The 21,220-nt window shown below is 40.3% G+C and overlaps 3 protein-coding genes across 3 annotated transcripts; all 3 read right to left on the reverse strand.

The window, feature by feature from the left end:
- Positions 1–114: 114 nt before the first annotated feature.
- On the reverse strand, positions 115–1,191 carry LOC124297421 (dynein axonemal heavy chain 10-like). Its single transcript, XM_046748432.1, has 3 exons — positions 905–1,191; positions 690–836; positions 115–550 (listed from the first exon to the last, which is right to left on the reverse strand). The coding sequence occupies exons 1-3, from the start codon at positions 1,004–1,006 to the stop codon at positions 404–406; spliced, it is 396 nt and encodes a 131-aa protein (XP_046604388.1). The 5' UTR covers positions 1,007–1,191; the 3' UTR covers positions 115–403.
- Positions 1,000–14,949, reverse strand: LOC124297374 (dynein axonemal heavy chain 10). Its single transcript, XM_046748341.1, has 39 exons — positions 14,893–14,949; positions 14,506–14,750; positions 14,185–14,431; positions 13,821–14,093; positions 13,304–13,734; positions 12,996–13,159; positions 12,557–12,904; positions 12,096–12,492; positions 11,887–12,010; positions 11,613–11,803; positions 11,334–11,509; positions 10,968–11,221; positions 10,323–10,850; positions 10,075–10,233; positions 9,729–9,989; positions 9,386–9,640; positions 9,008–9,293; positions 8,656–8,933; positions 8,298–8,562; positions 8,012–8,226; positions 7,751–7,939; positions 7,480–7,671; positions 6,943–7,394; positions 6,670–6,865; positions 6,394–6,610; positions 5,999–6,311; positions 5,627–5,921; positions 5,083–5,543; positions 4,699–4,979; positions 4,470–4,624; positions 3,643–4,395; positions 3,217–3,555; positions 2,891–3,092; positions 2,600–2,742; positions 2,316–2,477; positions 1,923–2,226; positions 1,458–1,669; positions 1,208–1,375; positions 1,000–1,119 (listed from the first exon to the last, which is right to left on the reverse strand). The coding sequence occupies exons 1-39, from the start codon at positions 14,902–14,904 to the stop codon at positions 1,111–1,113; spliced, it is 10,152 nt and encodes a 3,383-aa protein (XP_046604297.1). The 5' UTR covers positions 14,905–14,949; the 3' UTR covers positions 1,000–1,110.
- A 1,016-nt stretch (positions 14,950–15,965) lies between these two features.
- Positions 15,966–21,217, reverse strand: LOC124310270 (dynein-1-alpha heavy chain, flagellar inner arm I1 complex-like). The gene is given in 14 exon segments (XM_046774083.1): positions 15,966–16,023; positions 16,765–17,641; positions 17,768–17,977; positions 18,043–18,306; positions 18,374–18,530; positions 18,692–18,945; positions 19,066–19,218; positions 19,309–19,542; positions 19,706–19,764; positions 19,908–20,195; positions 20,495–20,572; positions 20,700–20,847; positions 20,929–21,007; positions 21,105–21,217. Coding segments are annotated over 14 exon segments (2,943 nt in total). The 3' UTR covers positions 15,966–15,994.
- Between the last annotated feature and the right edge of the window lie 3 nt (positions 21,218–21,220).

A 21,220-nucleotide genomic window follows, 5' to 3' on the forward strand; every position in this document is an offset into this window, starting at 1 on the left:
ATAAAAGATGACAATGGTAGTCAGTTGTTTGCAGTAATGTTGTGTAATCACTTGTTCAATGTTACATTATCCTTATGTTGACTACGAAGTGAGCAAAATCAACAAATTCGAGTTGATTAGTTTGCAGTACTTGAAAACGAAAAAAGCATAAAACTTTGTGCTCAGTTAATAACACAGATTCGAAAACTGTATAAAGAATATTATGACTTACTGATTCTAAGCAAGTATGTGCGGCATTTCTTCTTGCGGCTTAAGTGGAACGGATACTTACATGTAAAAGATTCGTGCGATACATTTCCCACATGCATTTAGGTAAAAATAAATTCTCTCCGTCTCTGAGATTTAATATTTGCATATGTACAGACGAATTCCTCTAAAGAAAACTTAATTAATCACGAGATTGTCAATCTGAGTTCAGCAGTAGACATACACCCTGCAGTACCCAATGTGAAATATGCTCTGTAGTTGCCAGGTCTGCTTCAAAGACCAAACCAACACCCATAGCATTGCGTCTGTTCGACGTCGTGTATACTGGCGTTTTCAACGTGTTCTAAGTGAAACAAATATTAAATGATGATTTGATTTCTCATTTTTTTGTTCAAATGCGTATGAATAATGTGTTCTCACTTTGCCCACATGCTCAAAAACGCATAGTTGTTACTCAATTACACATATTTAGAGGAATTTACCTGTAATTTCAATCGATGGGCCTCTATTGGTATCACAGTGAGCACTGGCAGTTCTTCGATTAGTACTTTTGGATGTGAACGTTTTAAGCAATGCCCTTCTGAGTCCCAGCACGCACCTTCTAGATACAACCCTTGCACATAGCAACCCTGAAGATAAGTCGTTAGCGATGAAGATTGGGAATAATCCAATTAGTACGCTTAATGAATGATCTTACCTGATCTGGTCTCTCCTCCACTTCAGCAGCATCTCGAAAGTTTGAAACTGCTGTATAAGTTAAAGACCGATCTAATGGCCAAGCGTTTTTCCGACATGCCATTTGCACTAAAGCTGCCAGGTATGTTTCGGGGATGTGCAAACCTGCCAGCCAGATAACAACTGGTTCGTTGCAGCCAGCCTGAACAAAGATGTGGTAAAGTCAGATCAGTGTAGCTTTGAGTCCAAGGAATGGTTGGACTTAATTGAAAATCTAAACACGACTGCAAGGCAAGGATGAATTTCAAACAAGCACACATCTTACCCATGTACTGTACTGCGACATTCTCTTTTCGAAATGATCCATCCATCCAGCTAAATTTTTATTTGTCGCTGGCGCTAGCCTCGTCCATTCTACTGGTAGTAACCCATTGAAAAGTGCAATGGAAACACTGTCCAGTACTGCATCCATACCGATTTCACCGGCAATAGCCTGAAAACGAGATTTAAGAGTAGTTTGGGAAGTATTGCGCTTTGGGTTTACATGCATGTCTGAAAAGCGACGTTAAAATCACCTTTCTGAGCTGAGTCAGCGTTGTTGTCATCATTCTTATCAACTTATTGAATCTTTCAAGTTCCTGGAATAGTACTATTGCAGTCGGAGTTATGGCCAAACCGAAGTTTCGTTTCACTTTTATCATATCATACTCTGGCGGCATTTTTACGAGAATATCCTTAGCCACATTATCGATGAAATCGTCCCTACTGATGCCAGTACTACTTTCAGCTGTGAATGATCCAAAAATTTAAAATATTGTGCAGAACAAAATGTAAGCTTTGATAAATTGCTAAAAAAATGTCATGCGAATGTACTTAACAGACTTACACGTTTTTACCAAGCAGGCTGTAAGTCGATCGCAGAATAGGATTGAAAATCGCATTAAAACTCGTATCCCGTGATCTTATTTTTTAGATAAAACTTATTCTCTCCCATAAACTCACAACGATATTAAAAAATAACAGCTTTTGGGTCTAATTACCTGTTTGCGGCTGCAATTCGATTAAATTTCTCCACATATCTCTGGTAGCTTGCGTGAAATATCCGATTTCAGCATTTGGATGTAACCCAAACACTTCCGGTGAATTGACCAACGGTAATTCTTCGATAAATTCCAAGTAATGATCCTTGTCGCCTTTGGAGGGTATCACGTAATCAACTTCGCTATCATGGTAAAAGTGAAACGGTTGAAATGTGTCGAATAAGAAGTCACCGAAGTATTCGTCCATGTAAATCTTCACGACCCGCCGATCGTAATGATCGATTACTCTGCCTCCGTACATCACCTAATCGTGATTGTAAAGTTAGTTCATAAGTTGAAGCATGCGAAATTACAATGTCAATCAACGCTCTGTTATATTCATTAAATACAAACCTCGCCAATTAAATACTTCAAACTGTTCCACGGTATTCTGCTCTCCTTCTTACTTAATACTTTGCTCAAATAAGTATCCAGTATGATTGTGCACACGTTGAAATCCGACTCGTTGAAATCGTAATTTATGTTCCAGCCTATTTTGTCATATTTTCGTCTTTCCTGGAAAATAAACTAATAATTAATATACCCAAATTATATACCCTTTCGGTTTGCTATATCAATCCTAGAGTCAAAGTAGCATTTCTTGAACAATCGGCTACTGGTAAAAGTATTCAATCCACCTGAACTACAGCATGAAAGAACGCTAGTACGTAAATCAGGTCTTTGTAGATATGATGGCCACACACATCCAGGGCGTGATGATGCATTTTCAAATATGTATTCCGTAGGTTCAGCTTCAAGCCATTGGGCGGTTCGGTAACAACTGAAACGTTGAATGACCTCTTAAGCTTGCTAGATGCTCCGAAATTATACAGAATTATACATTCACCAAACGGAAAGTTACAATTTCGGCTGACGAATGCTTACCAGTTTCGCAAAGAAAAATCCTGTAACTATACATAATTGCTTACCTTTGAGTGACTGTTGTAAAATTCCAATCGGGAAACCCGGTGTTGGATCTGTGGTAAGCCAAAGTCGAAAGTCTGGATGCGGCTTACGGATATTTTCTAAGTGTTTTTCCAAATCCCTCATAAAGCTAAGAAGTAAGTGGCAGTTCTGTAGCATTAACCACTGTCCTCTCGCCACAGCAGTTTGCAAAAACTCCACTGCACTCTGAAAAGAAGCGTCACTGAGCTCGTATCATTCCTAATTGCCTCACGGTTAAATTTCGAATTTAATCATTCATGCCTTAGTAGCCAGAAGTAATGTAATATTTAATTATCAAAGTTAAACAAACCTTTTCCTGTCCTTGTCCAAGCGATAAGTACCTAAATTTGCCACCACCACAGCCATACTTTTCGGCCAGTTTCATTAACTCCGAGGTAGGATCGGATCCAGGGCTTAGGATAAACACAACGGGCATGGTGGCTGTGCTTTGCTCAAATATTCGATCAAAACTGACATTCGGTGGTGTTATATACTCCTCGCCCATAATTTCGCTGATGTAATTGATAACAGCGCGAAAAACCCGATCTATGCGGAAGCAGCGAATGAACATAAGCTTTTCAAATGGTCTCAAGGTCGACGAATATCCACATGGAAATTCCATAGATTCCGGGTTATCCGAATCATACCACTGTGGACCGAAGAATGAGAATGAAAGTACCGATGGATGATTCGTATTGGGTCTCGATCGTTGCATTCCTCCATGGACGTTAATTACCTGCTTCCATTCGCTGGTTCTAGTCGTAATTTGTTTTGGTGCGTCTCCAAACACTTCGGGAAAATCAGCTGCGAGCTTGAGAACATCCTCCCAACCGGAGGCTGGTAACCACTTGGCCGGATTTGGTACGGGAGACTTTTCCAAGGCCACGTTACCCTTGATGAAGAAATCAAGTTCCGTTTGACTGATCTTGTCGATGCTTTGCTGTATACGCGTGGTGATTTGAAAAGAGTACAACAATTTGTGCTTTTCAAATATTCCCACGCATCCATATTCGTAAACATTTTTTGTTAGCATAATGATGATATTTTTCAGCCGTTTGGCGAGCGTAGGATCAGGAATAGCTTTCTTCAACGAATGTATGAACACTTCTAAGTAACTGATCAGCGAATATTGATACATGGAATTAACAGCCGCCATATCTGCAAGGACGAAGAATAGAATTGCGCCTCTTTTAGCAACTGGACGATATCCTTCCCGCAGTTTGTTGATATCGACAGTCGTCAACTCCGCCAAAAGTAACTTCGCCATCACTTCGCCAGCGCTGGATTTTGTGTTCTCTAATGTCTGGACGAGGTCCATATTGTCCAGCATGTTACCCTGGTTGGTAGCAATTTCCCGCAACAAACTGTCTTCTAATTGCTGCAGGAGATTTTTATTCTCACTGGTTTCTGCAATAAGCGTTTCTCGTTGTTCCTCGATGTCGGGGCGCTCGGTCCTTACGACCACGGAAAGCAGCTGATCTTCCAGACCCTGTTTAAAATGACGACAATTTACAAAAGTTCTCTATAATCTCTTTCAAGTTTACTGCTTGTATCTGCACTCACCGATAAAGTCACCATGTAGTTGATGACCATAGCTTTCGCATAGATAGCTGGATTTAACATCGGGTTAGGAATTTTCGTTGTTAAATACAGTCTAAACCTGGGATCATAGTCTACTTCCTTGTCTCCGAGTTCGATGAAGGTTCGCCCTTGTACATCTGGAAGAAAAATCAATTGTTGTACGGTGGATGTATAAATGGGTTTCTGCAGATCACGATTCAACAAATATTACTTCTTATATTCTTCATTAGCACGTTGTCGAGGACCGGATCTATGTAGTCTACGTCTTGGAACAAAATTGGAAATCCGTACATGATGGCCATTTCAACTTGCTTGATGAAGTCTGCATCGTTGAACGTAACTATTTTCAAATTGTTCTTCCCCTCCTTCTTTTTTACCCAGTTTAGCGCTTGCTGTTGGGGATCTATGCAAAGCGGGAATCTGGATGCCCGCGTTGTGAGTATGCCATTCTGAACGGACAGTTCATCTGGAGGAAGTCCTTGCGAATTCCAACTGAAGTACCCAATTGATCATTGCACAACGTATCTTTATTACAAGATAATTCTCCCAAACATAAATTCCCTTTCAATTTGCCTTCTAAGGAATAGTAACGTACCTACTGATCTCGACGTCGTTGCTCAGTTGTGAGTCTATTTTGTACGGTTGCGTTAAGGGTATATCTTTTTCTAAGATACTGCCCTGCCAATCCTTGTATACCATCTGCATTCTGAACTCGAAAGAGAATGGCCCACTGTACGAGAGGAAACTGGCTGAGAGAAGACAGTTGCCAATAATTTTTTCTAACTCGTCGCGTAAATTTTCCAGGTCTCTTTGCCACCTGACATTTTCAGAAGACAATCCACTAATTAATTTGTCAGCCGCAAGCAGCCGTCTCTGGAGGATATCCGTTTCTTCTTGGAGCCTTTGTCTTTCCACCATTGCAACATCGTACTTTGCATTTAATTCTTCCAATTGCTTTTCTATTCGCTTCAATTCCTTCTCCTCTTTTTCTAAGGCTTTTCGCGCCTTTTCCGCTTCCGCTTCCAACATCTGGACTTTGTCGATCTTAGGCTTTACCTGTAATTTTTTAAAAATATTTTACAATTATAGTTTTCGATCAGATTCATGACAGTCGTCGCTTGAATTCGGGGTATACGAACCTCTTTGAATATGGCACAATAGTCCAACACAGCGATGACAAATTTGTACAGACCGTAACCAGCTTTGCTGATGGTTTTCATCTGCTCCATTTTATTCGACTTCTTAAGGTGTTGCTTGACCAGCTGCTGCTGCTTCGCGGTAATCAAGTCACAATTCATTTCCTGAAGAATTCGCAAGAAACTGGGATCGCTCATCATTCCTTTAGCACCTTTCCACGAAATCTCCTTAACTCCTCTAATTATTGCAACGGCTTCACAAACGACTTGCACGGGTTCTGGAGGCGTTGCGAATGATCTGGTCAAAGGAAATTGATTCTGATCGATTAATTCAACAATATGTAAATACAGGTGAAGAGCTTGAAACCCACTCACCTGATTTCAGTGATATCTGATTTATCTAAATCCGCTAGCGCTAATCTTGCAGCCTCCAAAACTGGCTGAGCCTCGCTTAAAACTTCTTTTGCCTCCGCAGTTTCCTTGGCAATAAGTTTATTCTGCTCCTCGATTTCTGCTCGCTTTTCTATCCCTAAACTCTTCTTTACCATCGCTATATCGGTACTTTCACCAATCGACGACAATAGTTGCTCACAATTTCTCGTTTGCTCCGCAACTTTTACACGTTGCACAGCAAGAATTGCGTTCAAAGACACCAACGTTTCAGAAGCTTCGGCGATCTTAGTCAGTCCTGTAAATAATTAATGACTACGTACTAATAAACGCTCAGACTTCAACGTTAACAGACTCTCTTGAGATTACTCAAATCTTACCTCCAGATAAACGGTTGCATTGACCCATAATGTACTCCTTCTTTTCACCCAACAAATTCAAGTACGTATTGATAAAGTCGAGGTAATGTTTTGGCGTAACGTAATTCCTTCTTCTCAGTTTGGTCAGAAATTCGGCCGTATATTGTCCAATTGACATGTGAACGTGTACGACATGTTGCACGATCAAGTCTCTGTAGGTTTCGGGAATTTTTGGATTCTAAAAAAATAATTAACTTTCAATACTTCCGCATCACAAGCGAGTCCGTTATGACTCACGTCTCTGAGAACCACATTGGCCACGGCATACAAGGCCTGTTCGGGCCAAGGAAACAGCCAATCTATGGTTGTGCTGTTGACGAGTCCAGGATAACTCCTGCAGCGTCCACGAAGAACATCCCCAGCTGGACTCATCGACAAGGCCAACCGCAAATTCGCTATGCTCGTGGAAATAAAATATGACCACACGGATTCCCTGTCGGAATGAAAGTATCGTAGTTATCATTAAATGTTGTCGTCGGGGTCGTAGTTGAGGGATTCGACTGGATTCACCTGGTTATACTGTATCCAGCTTCGTTGGCTACATTCCTACAGGTGTTGACGATAGCATCTTTTTCCTCGTCAGTGAACAGAGCAGGGACAACTCCTGTCATTAAAATGTTATTCACCAGTTCTAAAAAGCTCTCATCTGCCACGTGTTGGGCAGTGAACAAAAACACCACTTTTTTATTTTCAACTCCTGCTATGTTGTACATCCTCTTCATGTCCTCTCGAAAACTTGTCTCGTTATATCCACGGTTTAACGTGATTTCGAATATTTCACAACCAGCAGCGAACGACGCCAGCCGAATTATACTTTGCTTTCCACTTCCGCCAATTCCGATTACTAAAACGTGACCTCGATGCATCCGCAAGGCTCGATGCACTCGAGTTAGGTGCTCTAGGGCATCATTAAACAGAACCATGCGAATCGGCATTTTTTGCGAATTGTAATCTTCCAGTATCTATAAAGCAACACAATACAGAGTTTGTTTTTATGACCCAGTTCGATGTTGGAGCTCCCGTAATGATCTAATAATTAAATACTACCTCCATGAAAAGACTGTATATCGCTTCGTAATCGAGTAAATCTTCGTAGTGTCTGGGCTCGTCTTCGTTGCAGGCATTTCTATAATCGCCGAATAAAAGTGGATCTCGTAAAGCGTAGTCAATCACGTCCGGTGCTTCTTCGAACCTCGCCCTAATTTCTGATTCAATATGATCACGCATCAACTCTTGATCCTTATGAATAGACAAACAAACGTCATCACTTTTTCGAATATTGGTTACCCATGGAATCCAAATATTGAGGTAGTCTTACCGCCGCATTGATCAATCGATCGCAAATAACCCTGTAGAATTCGTTTCTCCAAACTCTAACGAAATGCGTCGCAGAGGTGTACAGCGTTGGATGAGTCAATAACAACCCAGAAACAATTCTAGATAAGTCACGTAGGTTGAAGATGTAGTGAAATTTCGATGGTGTCGGTGGTAATTCTATGATGACCATCTGAAAATTAGCATCATTCTGGTCAGTCAGTGGACGCGGTACGAGAGATGATTAATTTGTGGCTCATGTTACCCGGTAGAGATTCAATGTAATATCGATTAACGTGTTTCCTGTTGCTTTGACTTCCTCGGGGAATATTTCCAAGTGTCCGTTCAAGATGCTCGAATAAATATGAGTCAGAGTCGCATCGGATGGGAACGTTACGTTGTAAACCGAAAACATCGAGATGAATCTCGGATCAACTTCGTTTCGACCGCCACCCGCTTTTCCCATGGCGGCTAAGTAGCCTAGAAATTGCATTGGTGAAGTTGACGAACATTAAGCGTAAATGTAATGATTGCCACACACGTATACATACATATATCTCTGAGAACCTTCCAATTGAGATCTTTTCCACGATCGTAAAGTCCACCTCTTTCGAACAAGAGCTTGAGAAGAGCAATAGGCTGCTGAGTCCCGTACGTATCGACTAAAGGCATGTTCATATCATCGATAAAGACGATTAATTTTTTTCCCGGTGGAGGCCCATATACGTCTTTAGTGCGCTTTTCCACAGCGGATTCTATGATTCTTTGTACGTCCATTGAAGTAGTTCGCGATGAAAAGTTGATCAATAATTGATTCTGTTGAAAAGTTTACAAGTGGAAAAGAAATACTAACTGAGATTGTAAGAAGCAAAGTATAAGCTTCCGGCTATTTCATTACACCCAACTTACGAATTTATCAGTGTCTAATCCTCTCAAAAATTCTTGTATTATAGCAGTTTTCGAAGTGCCAGTTTCCCCGACTAAAACGACGGGTCTTTTCAGGCCGTTCATCAACTTAACAAACCACGTCGTTCTCAGAGTATCAATCGTTGGGACTAATATCTCACTGAAATTCTTTTGCCTGTCGTGAATGTAACCAGGTACGAGCCATTTCCACGGTTTCCAAATACGATTTTCAGTGTCCAGTACGTATTCGAACAGGGAACGGTAGAATGCAGGTATGTACCCTGTGCAAAGGAATCCGTGAGCCAAAACGCAAGTGGCGTTGCATGAAACAAAAAGAAAATTGTTCCAGTCTTACGGCAAGTGGCCGGTTTCTCGGGTGTGTCGTCGGTCAGCATCATCCCTGATATTTTTTTCATGTATTCATCGTAAACCAGCCTACTTTCAGCGATTAACGAAGCACCAAATGAACAGTAACATGACTGAATGTAAATTGCCTCCAATAACTCATCTCGGTGTGCCAAGTGAGCAGCTCGTTCCTCTTCCTCTTCAGCGTTTGATGATTCCACGGGTGGTTTCAAAGAAAACTCATCTTCTTCTTTAGTAGGAGCCAAGCCGTCCACCATATAACACAATTGCGTCACCTAAACGATATTAGAATTAAGAAAAAATCGAAAAGTTTGTGCCGTTATAACCAATTACGCGAATGACCGTGACGAAGGCTTTTGCCGCTTACCATATTGAGCCTGGTTTGAGGTATGATCATCTTCAGAGGGACAACTTGTTGCATGTCGATTATTCCATCTAATATAAGCCTGAGTGACCCGTGAACATATTTTTCACACATGGCGGCGAAGAATTCTCGCTCGGATTGGTTTCTCAAGTTTATCCATTTATCCATATACGGCTGATATCCTAAATTCTTAGGATCCACATATACCATTCCAGCTCTCGATACCGTAGCTGGTGACGCATACTGCAAATCTCCCACCTTAAAAGTAGGGAGTAGCGTGAATGCCATTGGAATTTAATTGACGGCCGAATCTTTTTCAAAATTATGGACCATTATCGTGCAATACCTCAAACAGCAAGGCAGAATGGTTTTGCAATTTTATTCTCTCTTGATTCGCCAAAGTCAATATTTTGTTATCATCCATTACAGAGTTCATATTTTCGATCCAGAGAGCATCCACGTCTCCATCGAATAATATATACTTCCGCTCGTCTTTATCCGAATCCAATGGCTTGTTAATTTCGCGAAAAATATTACTAAGCAGACCGTCTGTCCAATCTCTTGTCAGAGGGTCTAAGATCCCATAGAGCTCGATAACCGTACACGCCTGCGAATGATTGATCATATATGCATCTCGACTCGAATCCATTGACGGGTAGCTGTTACTTGCAGTGTTTGAAATTTGGAACTACCTTTGGATTAAGTATGTACAATTTTGTTGGTTTGTCGAGGTATGTTTGTGCTCTGCACAACGTTTTTATTACGACAGTTTTTCCGCCTCCAGTTGGACCAACGATCATAGTGGAGTGTCTGGTCATCATAACTTCGTACATTTGTACGACTTTGTCGATCTGTAATTCCGTTTGTTGAATCGATAACTTGCAAATTGTAAAAAATAATTGATTGGAGTCGAGATATCGATATCCAAGGGCCATGTTACCTGATCTGGTAATAGGATGTATCCATGTTCAACGAGCGTCTTTTCAACAGCCTCGTTGAAATCCGGATATCCTACCCTCGGGCAAGCCAAGCCGGGAAACAAGTCTTTAATTAAACCTAAGAACAGTGGGACATCGTCGAAAATAAATTTCGGCAAATTCATATCCCTGAGGGCTCTCATCAATACAACATCCTCCGAAAGGTCGTCAGAAGTTCTTTTCAATTGCCCAGCCATATTGAGTACAGACTTCAAAGCCCGAAGACCAAAATCGTAATGGGTCTGTTTGCTCAGTTGTTCACGAGCCAGTGTGTATAACACTGTCATTTTCTTGGCTAGAACTTTGGCAGTCAAAAAACCAGCAGAAAAGAGTTTGATCAAACATATCATTTCGTTGTCCGGGACAATGCAGACAACGGGACGGAATAAAGCCTTAATGGATTCCGGCAATTCAGTTCGCCCCGCGTATCCAGGATTCATGGTAATGAATATTCCGACTTTTGAATCCAATACTATATCTTGTCCTTCGAACTGTAGGAAGAAAAATTCATATACTGCATGAGAGTTGACGAAGCCTCGCGGGATCTTTGATTACCAGCAGCATATTTGTAAAATAAATCAGGTTCAGAATCGGCCCAATGTACTGACCATAAATTTAGGAACTTTAAGTTGCAAAGCTGATCGGATCGTTTGCAATTGCGTCGAGATGACGGATAATACGGAAATATCGATTCTGTTAAACTCGTCGAAGCATCCCCACGCGCCACACTGAGCTAGGCCACCCAAAGTCTTGCCAATGGCTACGTAATCCATTCCCTCGCCGCAATTCGTTACGAAACAAATCAAACCTAAAGCCTTGGCCAAATCCTTGGTCGTTTCTGTTTTACCCGTTCCAGCGGGACCTAAAAGTAAAGCAGGTGTGAGTTATATCAGCAACACAATCTATAAAAAAATATACGATGAGATCATCAACTGCTTTTTTTAATTTGCTAAATCAGTCACGTGTACACAAACCTGCCGGTGCTCCGCCAAGCTGCATAGATAATGCTTGTGTAATTGTTAGATAAATTCTATCTGTCAGCGGCGTGACAACCAGTCTTCCGTTGAGTCCCATATATTCATAGCCGTATTCAAATGTGCCTGTACATTGGTTTACCCATAAATTGTCTAAATCGTGTACCCAGTAGAACCTGTAAGCACGAGAAACGATTTTTCGGCAACAATAAACACGATACGTGTTCTCATTATTTATGCGCAAAGTGAAACTTTTTTATCACTCGAGATGAATTGTACCTCAATTGACTTTCCCATTCGAATTCCATCGCATCCATTATACTGTCACGGACGAAGTTGTCAATGATGTCTCTGATATGGACGTCGATTGTTAATACCGTGTCTAATTTCTTTCTGTCGTTATTAGTCAGAGTGTCGCCACCCATCAATTTTACAACCTCATCCAGCTGCTGATTGAGTTGATGCAAATACTGCAACTCATCATTATCAAAGTTAATCGTCGAACTGTATTGGACGAATATGAATTATTTTATCGCAGTTTTCTAGCCCTCACCTCCTTCATGGCTCGCTTCTTGCCCATCAAGATCTTTTTGAATACATTTTCAGTTTCCGCGGTCCACCATATTTGATTTGCTGCAAGGATCATCATCCCCTGAAAATCCAGCATCCATTCTGTTCTCGGTCTTCTGACCTGTAACGTGTGATCAAAGACAATAAGCTGGCTGTGATCAAGAAATACCACAGGCACAGGTGTCGTTAAGCCTCACCTTTCCGTAATTGTATATAGCTTTTTTGGTCAAATACCTATTTGACCTGCGCATTTCCGCAAGTGCAAGAACCATCCATTCCTCAATCTTGCCCTCGGCAGCAACGGGCGTTCTAAATTCCATTATTTCACGTTCAGCCGATATCAGAGCGCTCGCAATTACTCTGTCTTGATTATTGGCAGTCAGCCTGAACTTATCCAAGTTGTCGAACATTTTTCCAACGTGTTCTTGAATCGCTGAAGGATCACTATTTCCTAGTATACCAAGTAGCTCATCGTCGCTGATGAAATTGAATCGCGGAAAAATAGCTCGTTTACTATTTAGATATTCGGTCAATGATTTTTGACACTTTTCCAAACCCAAACTTAGCGCTTCAAATTCCTCCTTACGTCCTAACATGTGAAAAATGACGTATTACATAAACCGCGCAGAGGAAAACGTTATTTTCTCCCTTACCTGGAATCATGCAACATTCTAAAACATTGAGTCTCTTCGAAGTGTCTATCATGGCGTGCCTGAACGCTTTGTCAATGTCATCGAACTTCCTTGCCTCTTCGGGAAGCTGTAATCTGATGTCACCACCAACAAATATCCCTTCAAGGTATAACCACTTTCGCTGTAAGTCTAGCCAAGCCTCAACAACTTCGGAAATTGTTTCCATAGATTTTTCCCATTTTTGTACCATGCCCAAAAACGGCCCAATGAACTGAGACGCTGACATGCTTTGCAAGTTCATCATATTGTCCTCTAAAACTAAGGTAAGCTCGTCCAATGGACCCAAAATAAACCCGCGATCCTCGTTTCCTGAGTCGTACCATTGCAAATTAGAAGATTTGTTAATAATAAATATACAAATGAGTACCCCTCGGATTTGGAATTGAATTTATCTGCTTACCTATATAGTGCCGCACTAAGTTAAATTCCATCGTTCGCCATACGTCCACAATTTCCTTTACACCTCTTTCGATAGCCAACTCCTTCACAGCATTTGTCACAATTCTTTCGGCGATATCCTGATACTTTGCCAAATCCATGGCAAACATGTTTTCCAAAGTAAACCTGTAAACATCGCCTAAGATGAGTACTTTCTGATCACATGATTGATTTGCTGCAGTAAAATTTGTATAGCTACAAACTAGGTCTCAGGTGGAAATTAGGCAGTATTGAAATTTAATCCAAAGTTTATGAATAGATGGCAAATACCTGTCTGGAGACATGTCGAAATATTTCCCAGTTTTCTCCATAAGTTCCAACCAATGGCGTTCCCTCATTGCCTCATTTTTCAACTCAACGAAAAGTGGGACAGAATTTTTGAACCCTTTCATTAAATTGTCAAGCGCCTGACCAACATTTAGCATCCTGACTGCGCGTGGCATACGCCTAAATTCTTTCATAAACTGATCCACGCCGTCGATAAGTTGATGTGGATTTAAATTAACCCAAAGAGTCTTGGCCCATACGTCACGCATAATTTTTTGAGCTTTGTACAGTTTGTAAATCATTTCCATTCCCTCGTAATCTTTTTTTACTTTGAGGAATCGAGAGTAATCAGCTGGGGGTAAGTCAAAAAGGATTTCAGCGTTGACGAGATCAACTCGCTTTGCTTCCATGAAATCGATAAGTTTTCCGTATTCCTGTGAAATTGTAAATCAATGAATTTCAACTGACTTGTTTCTAACATACTTTGACTTATGTAAGTAGTTCGTTGATGCTTTCTCACGTCCATTTTCTTCATGCCCGTGTCCAAGTCATCGCCAACACTACCGGGACCGTATGTTTCAAAATCGTCTGAAAACTTGACGAACTCTGCAGCAAAATCACGGATTTCTTCTTTGGTCATTTCACAGAACCTATCCTTGGTAGTTTCCAATGTAGTTCCTCTGTACAGGGCCCCGAGGTATAGGGACTCCCATTCTTGTTGTAGTTTGTACGATAGCTCCTCATCTTCCTCGTTAAATTCTATTTGATGTATCCTCAAGGTTCGGAATCTTTCCTAATTAAAAAAGAAAGTCCCAATTTTGATAAGCGTGAAATCTTGCAGCCATCTAGGTATTATAGAGAAAACCGTACGGATGAATACATACCTGATACTCCAAATACTGTACTTCAGCTTGAACAGACATTTTCTTAATGTCGGCAATAGTTTGCATTACTAGCTTGAAACGTTCTAATCCATTGATTACTAGCTCAACGTCATATCGAAGACTTGCCATTTTGTCCTTAAATTCTTTCATATGGGCCTGAGTCTCGGCGATCAGATGGTTCCCCAAAATTTGTTTCCACTCTTTGCCATGCTCTCGAATGCCCTCGCAAAGTGGCTTAATGTTAACGCTGTAACAGGTAAAACTAATATGAATTAACCTATTTGCGAAGCGTTGAACAGTTTTTTCGGAAGGTGCACTAACCGAATACTGTTGATATCATAATACGGTGTCATTACATCCACCTCGTCGACAATCGCACCATAAAACGTGAATTTTTCATCGTATTGTAACAATGTCGGATTTTTTGCAGCAAACTTTTCGCAGGTTTGACTTTTATCGTACCTCCACAGATTTCCGTACTTCCTCCACTTTTGCACGTAACGATAAAGTTCTACGGACAATCTGTGGGCCGTATCTTGAACTGATATTATCAAGTCGTTAACAATCTGAAATAATGTTTGCACGATAATTGAATCGAGGTTTATGCAGTCTAAGACATTAGAGATAAATTTACAGATGATATAATAAGTACACGAAAGTCTCAATTTTCTACTACTTGGTCTCGAAGTAATAAAACACTTCTCTCACCTGAATAGACATTATGTCCTCAAAAAAACTGAATACTACATACTCGTTTGAGTTAATCATTTTACACGGTTTACACTCGAGGCAAGTGCCACTCATCCACCGAGGAATTGCTTTCATCCTTTCCAGCAAATCTTTTACATCGTGTAATATGATGTTATAAACCTCTCCAGCAGACGGGCGGAGAACAACTTCGGATGTAGACAATACCGCGTCGACTTGAAAGACTGCGGTTTGCCCGTTAAGAATTTTGTTTAAAACTTCAAGATTTCGAATGATGCATCTAAAGCAGTTTATAATTGGGTACTTCGCTAGGTATATCGCGCTATAACGACATGAAGGAAGAGCTGATGGAATACACATAAAATGGACATTTTACGTACGTGATAAAAGATGTAAACAAATCGTATTCGCATTGCTCATAATAAAGCTGCATGCTCGGTGATATTCCAGTACTAGTTCCCAGCACTAAGCTTTCCATTTTCGTAAGCAACGGTCCTATGGAATTGTAAGCCTGTAACATCGAGCAGAACAATTCTGTGCGTACGCTTTCCATATCCATAAAGTAAACCTGGAACAATAATTCAGATTAGAACAATCAATCGTGCGGACACATGGACAAATTTTGAATTAAAAAGGTGTGCAGCATTTGATACCTTACATCCTGGTAAAATCACCGATTCTTCAAGCGGCTGAACTCTGGATGAGCAAAAATTGTAACACTCTATATCTTTGGCAATGCGATTGTGCAGATCGATCTTCAGCTGATTTACTTGCTGAACGACAGAGACCAGACTCTTCAACAATTGCTTGCAGCCTTTTGCATATTCGGCTATTCCCAGGGAATGCCAATTGAATCTAGTTAAGCCCGGTTGAATTGCACGCTCGATATTCAGCAGAGTGTTTTTGAACATTTGAATCTACGATAGCGTTAGAAATTCTTTATTGAAAAAATACGAGTCGAAAGATTTTTGATCCACTTACATCAGTTGCGCTTAACTTGTCCATGATAGAATTAAACTCATTGATCATTTGCTCCGTTATTTCCATGTCGTGTTTCAATCGATCTCTCTGAACCCCAGCGTTTCTTATCGCAGCTGGCAATTCAAAACCTAAATTTTCCAGAAGTATTGCCTGAAAATTTGAGAACCAAGATTCATCGTATGAAGGTGGAAAAATTATCACAATGGATGTTCCTTTTTCATTGCTTCCAAATACCTCGCGAATGATGTCGAACAGTTTTAGATTAAAATTTATATCAAATTTCCACTGAAGATCCGCTAAAATCGAATTGTGCATTATCTCCTTCCAAGTTAAATATGCCCCACCAGCTGCAGCTTGTTTTTCACTTATCATTGACAATGATTCTATTGTTATAGCTTGTCCATGAACAAGCTTCCCACACTTTGAACCGGCCACATTAGATTTCAGACCAGATGGGGGATCTCCATCTACATCAAAATTGTTTCTGATTGAGTAAGAAGATACTGGTGATCTATTGATAAATCAAAAATTTGGATCGGCTAAAGCAAATAATAAAAAATTATAAATACTGTAATGCAAATTGCTCGCAATATGTTTGATCGTATTACTGATCGAGAAAGTGAAGGAGGATCAATGAATTACCACCAATACTCGGCTTCGATATATGCGCATCATTTCTTTGACCAGACTCGAATGTGCCTTGTTGGCGAAGCGTGTTAGCACCCGTGTCTTGTTTTTGGGATACAAGCATCGCTCCGTGAAATTTCTTAAGACTCTGATTAGCTGTATTTGTTTATGATAAGGCAACAAGTATTAGGAAAGGATTAGTACATGAGAGTGATGGCAATTAGCATCGATTTTTGTGCGACGAAGAAACGCTGTGACGCTCACCGTTCTGTCGTTCGCAAGGTACGATGGTTAGAACGCTTTTCTTCAAAGTATTTTCAACAATCGGGACAGCCGTTTCGACCCATTGACTGTACTTCGTATCTTCGAAAAGCTTCATCTGCTTAGCGATGTTTAGATACTTTTCAAAGGCGAGAATTTTCAATTCACTATTCTTGAGTTCCTTGACGTTTTGAAATTTCAATACGACTCTTTTTAGACGATGAAAAAGCTGCCGTTCCCAAAATATTCCGCCGCCCACAGGTGGATGATACCTGAGGAGTGGTGGGTTTCGTTTTCCTCTGTTGAATGTTTGACCCACTACAGTGATCTCTTTGGTAAACTGCTGCATCACGACGTCAAACTTTGTTAGCAGTTGTGCCTGAATCGCATCTCGCGTCTTCATATTTTTAAACTTCAGAAGAGCTTCCATCGCGTCTTCTGCTGATATGAGAACGGTGAAGCAGTCATTGATAAAAAATTTAGCTTCATTTTCCAAGGAGGAAACTTCCCCGTAAAACGAAGCCATTAAAACCTCCCAATTCTCCTTGTTGAATTCAGTATACAAGTCAAAATCAGCTTGCTGTACCGGAACTACAAGTTTATCCACGCGCTTTATTACACCGTCTATTTGTTCAGGATTATTCATGATAGATTTCAACTCAGCGCCGAATATGTTATAAAAATCCTGCAAGACACCGCAGACTTCGTTCAAATCTTTGCACACGCTGGCAATGTACTCCGTCTCTTTGAACAGACGGTTTTTATCAAATTCCCAACGAGCTCCCTTTCCAGATAACTCGATAGATTGCCTCGTCTTCATGTAGGCGATTTTCCACTGTTTCAGCATGTCGTAGGCTTCGTTCGTTTTCTTCATGACCTGCTGTATTGGTTGTCTGAAACAACCAATTTTACAAATTTACAAATTTTAAATGTGCCCAGTTCGCAATTTATGTACGGTATAAAAGTAAAAAAAAAAAAAAAATTACACAAACTCATTTTACTCAACAATACGATTGGATTGTTACCTGAACAATTTCTTTACAGCCAAATGCTTTGTGACATTTTGACAAAGCTGCCAAGCTATTCGTTCAAATAAGGGAGACATTTTCTCTTCGGTGCAATAGTAACGCGACAATATCCACATCATCTTTAATCCCTCCATAAGAGAAGGTATCTGATCGGTGATGGATCTGAAGTTGTCCGACTCCGCGATGGTCTGACAAAGAACGTCGTGTTTAATTGGAGAGCTTCTATCGATGAAATAAAGTAACAATTGCTCACCTTGAAGTGCCTGGTTATAGTGAAGAGAAATTTTACATTATCCGAAGCTTCGTGGAAAAGTTTCAATAAGTCAGATCGGTAATAATTAAATCCGCTAGGTATCTGCGATTTTGCTTCATTGAGCAGTACAAATATCCGCTTGACGACCGGCGTCTTGAGTTGTTCTACGAGAATTGAAAGTCCGTTCTCTCGATCGTGCCAGTAATTATACTCCGCCATGGGACCGTTTCCGTGTGGAACTTTGTTTGTAAAACTGTTCATAACCTATTCGGGCAAAAGCAGCTCGATAGATTTCATTGAATTTTTCAAAACGATGCCAGTGTCAAATTACCGTCTTAATATGATGCTCCCAAGATATAACTACGTCTTCTAGCTGTGTCATTGCTTCCGCATTACTACAGAACATTGCGTCAGTTATCGTGGGATCTGTGAGGCCTGCTATCTTCGGTATCTGAAGTAAGATATCTCCTTCGGTATGCTCAATTGTCCTAGTTGAAAGACACTCTTTGTAAGAATAATTATCACCCGCGACTAAATATGCAGAGCAAGTTTGTGATTGTCATCTGACTATCTTCCCAAATGTATTTCCACTTGGAAATCTAGCGCATGTTAAACGAAATGAGTTTAGAAATATTCGTAATGAACGAACCACTGCACGCTTTGCGTGAGACGTTCCAGGGCTGCCAAAAGCTCCTTTTTGTTGGGTTCTTCCCTTGGAATCTCCTTGGGTTTTGTACTGTGAGTTGCACTGGAAATAGATGCCGTCGACTTTTCGGACCTTAAATCTCCATCGTCGAAACGAGAACTCCTCTGAGACGTATTTACGCTATCGGATTCAGACTTTACTTTTGAGATGGCGACAGATATCCTACGGAAATTCGATGGTCTCGATGTCGCCGTAGTCTACACGAAGAAAAATTAATACAAGTTTTTTTTTCTCTGAATTTTTTATGTTTCAATTTCTTGCAAACATTATACCTAACTCCTTTTCGGATGAAATGAGAGAACAAAATTCAAAATTACCGTCGGTTTCATGCTCAGTCTTCGCGTTTTTTGTGCAAGTTCACCGGCCTGGGTATTGGTAGGTTCGAGATCCTTATGAAGCTCCTCGTCCATTTCCTGCGGCGATGGGACCATAGGTTCGCGGAATTGTTTTTCGACTAATGGTGTGAAAACCTATTGCATAGAAGGAGAATCATATCCTTTGAATCACCTGGATGGTTTTATACGTTTGGTTTGCAGCTCAATACACAGTTTCTCACTCACGTAAACTAAAAGTTTATCTAAGCTCGCCAGGAATCTACCACCCATCGAACCCATAACCATATAGTCAGGCATTTCAGCCATACACTCAGCAAGAGTTTCGAACGCTGGCACTGCATCCTCAATAGTTCTCATAAAATACACTATATTTTTATCTTGTAGTTTGACGTTTTGAGTATCCAGCTGGCCGAAGATTAAGTGAATTTCCGGAATCTGGAGTGTCCTCTCCACCATTTTCTGCTCGTAAGATGTTAGTCGTTGAGTTTCATCAAAGTGTATTATAAAATTCGTATAATACAGTGTTAATTCAGCTTAATTAACTGAGAAGCCAGTGATCATCATTCCTTTAAAATTTCACAACGCTCCTAAGTTATTTTATTGTTTCATACGGTTCACTTACTTTCGTCATAACGTACTTGTTCTCTTCACCGGGCGGCGGAACAAATAGTGAAGATTCCACTTAAAAATTAAAAAAGACTTTGAATAAATGCTGACACCAAACTACATTAAATACCAGACACTATACGCGTGTTCGTCATACTTGAGACTTTCATAGATCATAAAAACAAATTGTGTAGCAATTTAAATAAAGAGACACTGACTGGGGGATTTGATTTTTTCTCCATCCTTAGGTTCGGCATTAGCTGCGACTTCTGATGATTGCACTGTGTCTAATAACTCTGTTTCACTATGATCGACTTCGTTAGCGCTACTTGTCGATTGTTCAAAAGCTGTGACAGTAGACTCGGCAATACTTATTCCAGCGCTACTGTTCTCCTCTATCTTTGAATCAGACTTGGACCGCAACTTTCGTTTTTTGAGTTTCTTCTCTTTAGGAGCCTTTTTGTCCGCAGATTTATCGTCGTCCACAGACTTGTCTGTTGCTTTCGCTACAATGATAAAAGGTTATTTATTTCTCATTACACATTCAAATTCTTACTTTCCATTGTGCAGGGATTTATCACAAGTAGGCTTACAGCGTATCTGTGAGCCAGAATACTTTACATAAACGTACGAAAAAAAGCGTGCATCTGGCTATTAAAAACTCATGACTAACTAGGGCATTATCATGCTCGTACTGTAAATATGTTTTGGTATATTTAAATAATCATGCAAATTATTACATGCAGAAACACAACGGGCAGATTTTTAACGCCAGGCTTATGAAAACCGAGAACACATCATTTACCAGGCGCACTTTTCGTCAGCCGTTGAGGTTTCATTCGCGAACTGATTACCGTGATTGCAGAAATCTTAGCACGATGGCCTGTTTTTAAGATAAATATTTCGTAATATTGATTATAAGAGATGTTGCATTTTTTTTCGATACTCGAATCTTAGTTTCCTGATTTGGCTTAAGGTTAATCAAAATTACAGTAAATGATGCTACTTACTTTCTTCCCAGATTGTGATCTCTTCTTGTACTACCTCTTCGTGATACGTCTTGTAAAAGAAGATAACTTTCTTGTCCAGGTCCATAACACCGTATAAGTTCGTCATAAAAAACGTTAGTAATTGGTCTTCGAAGAATCTGTCGTTTCTCTGTCACACCAAGATGCAAGATTTTGTCATTGATAACTCGAATTCTGTATTCATTAATTCAATATAGAATAATTCACTTACATTTATTAGCGCATCGAATAAGGGACCTCCGTCTTTAAGACCGAGAAATTTAGAGACTTTATCTCGCAGCCAGTAAAGTCTACAAATAAAAAAAAACCATTTGTAACTACATTTATCCTCAAGATTTAGTGTGAATTGGATTCCCAACATTGTAAAACTTGACGGTGCGAATTCACCTGTAATCCATAATTTGCGAAATCGACATAGTTTCTTCTGCATGAGTAATGGAAGGTGCGAATGTCAACACCGTAGTCCTAGATGGGTCGTTCAAATCCTCGGTGGAGTCCATTCT

This window comes from Neodiprion virginianus, chromosome 1 (genome assembly GCF_021901495.1).
Source record: "Neodiprion virginianus isolate iyNeoVirg1 chromosome 1, iyNeoVirg1.1, whole genome shotgun sequence".
In the NCBI taxonomy this organism is placed as follows: Eukaryota; Metazoa; Arthropoda; class Insecta; order Hymenoptera; family Diprionidae; genus Neodiprion; species Neodiprion virginianus.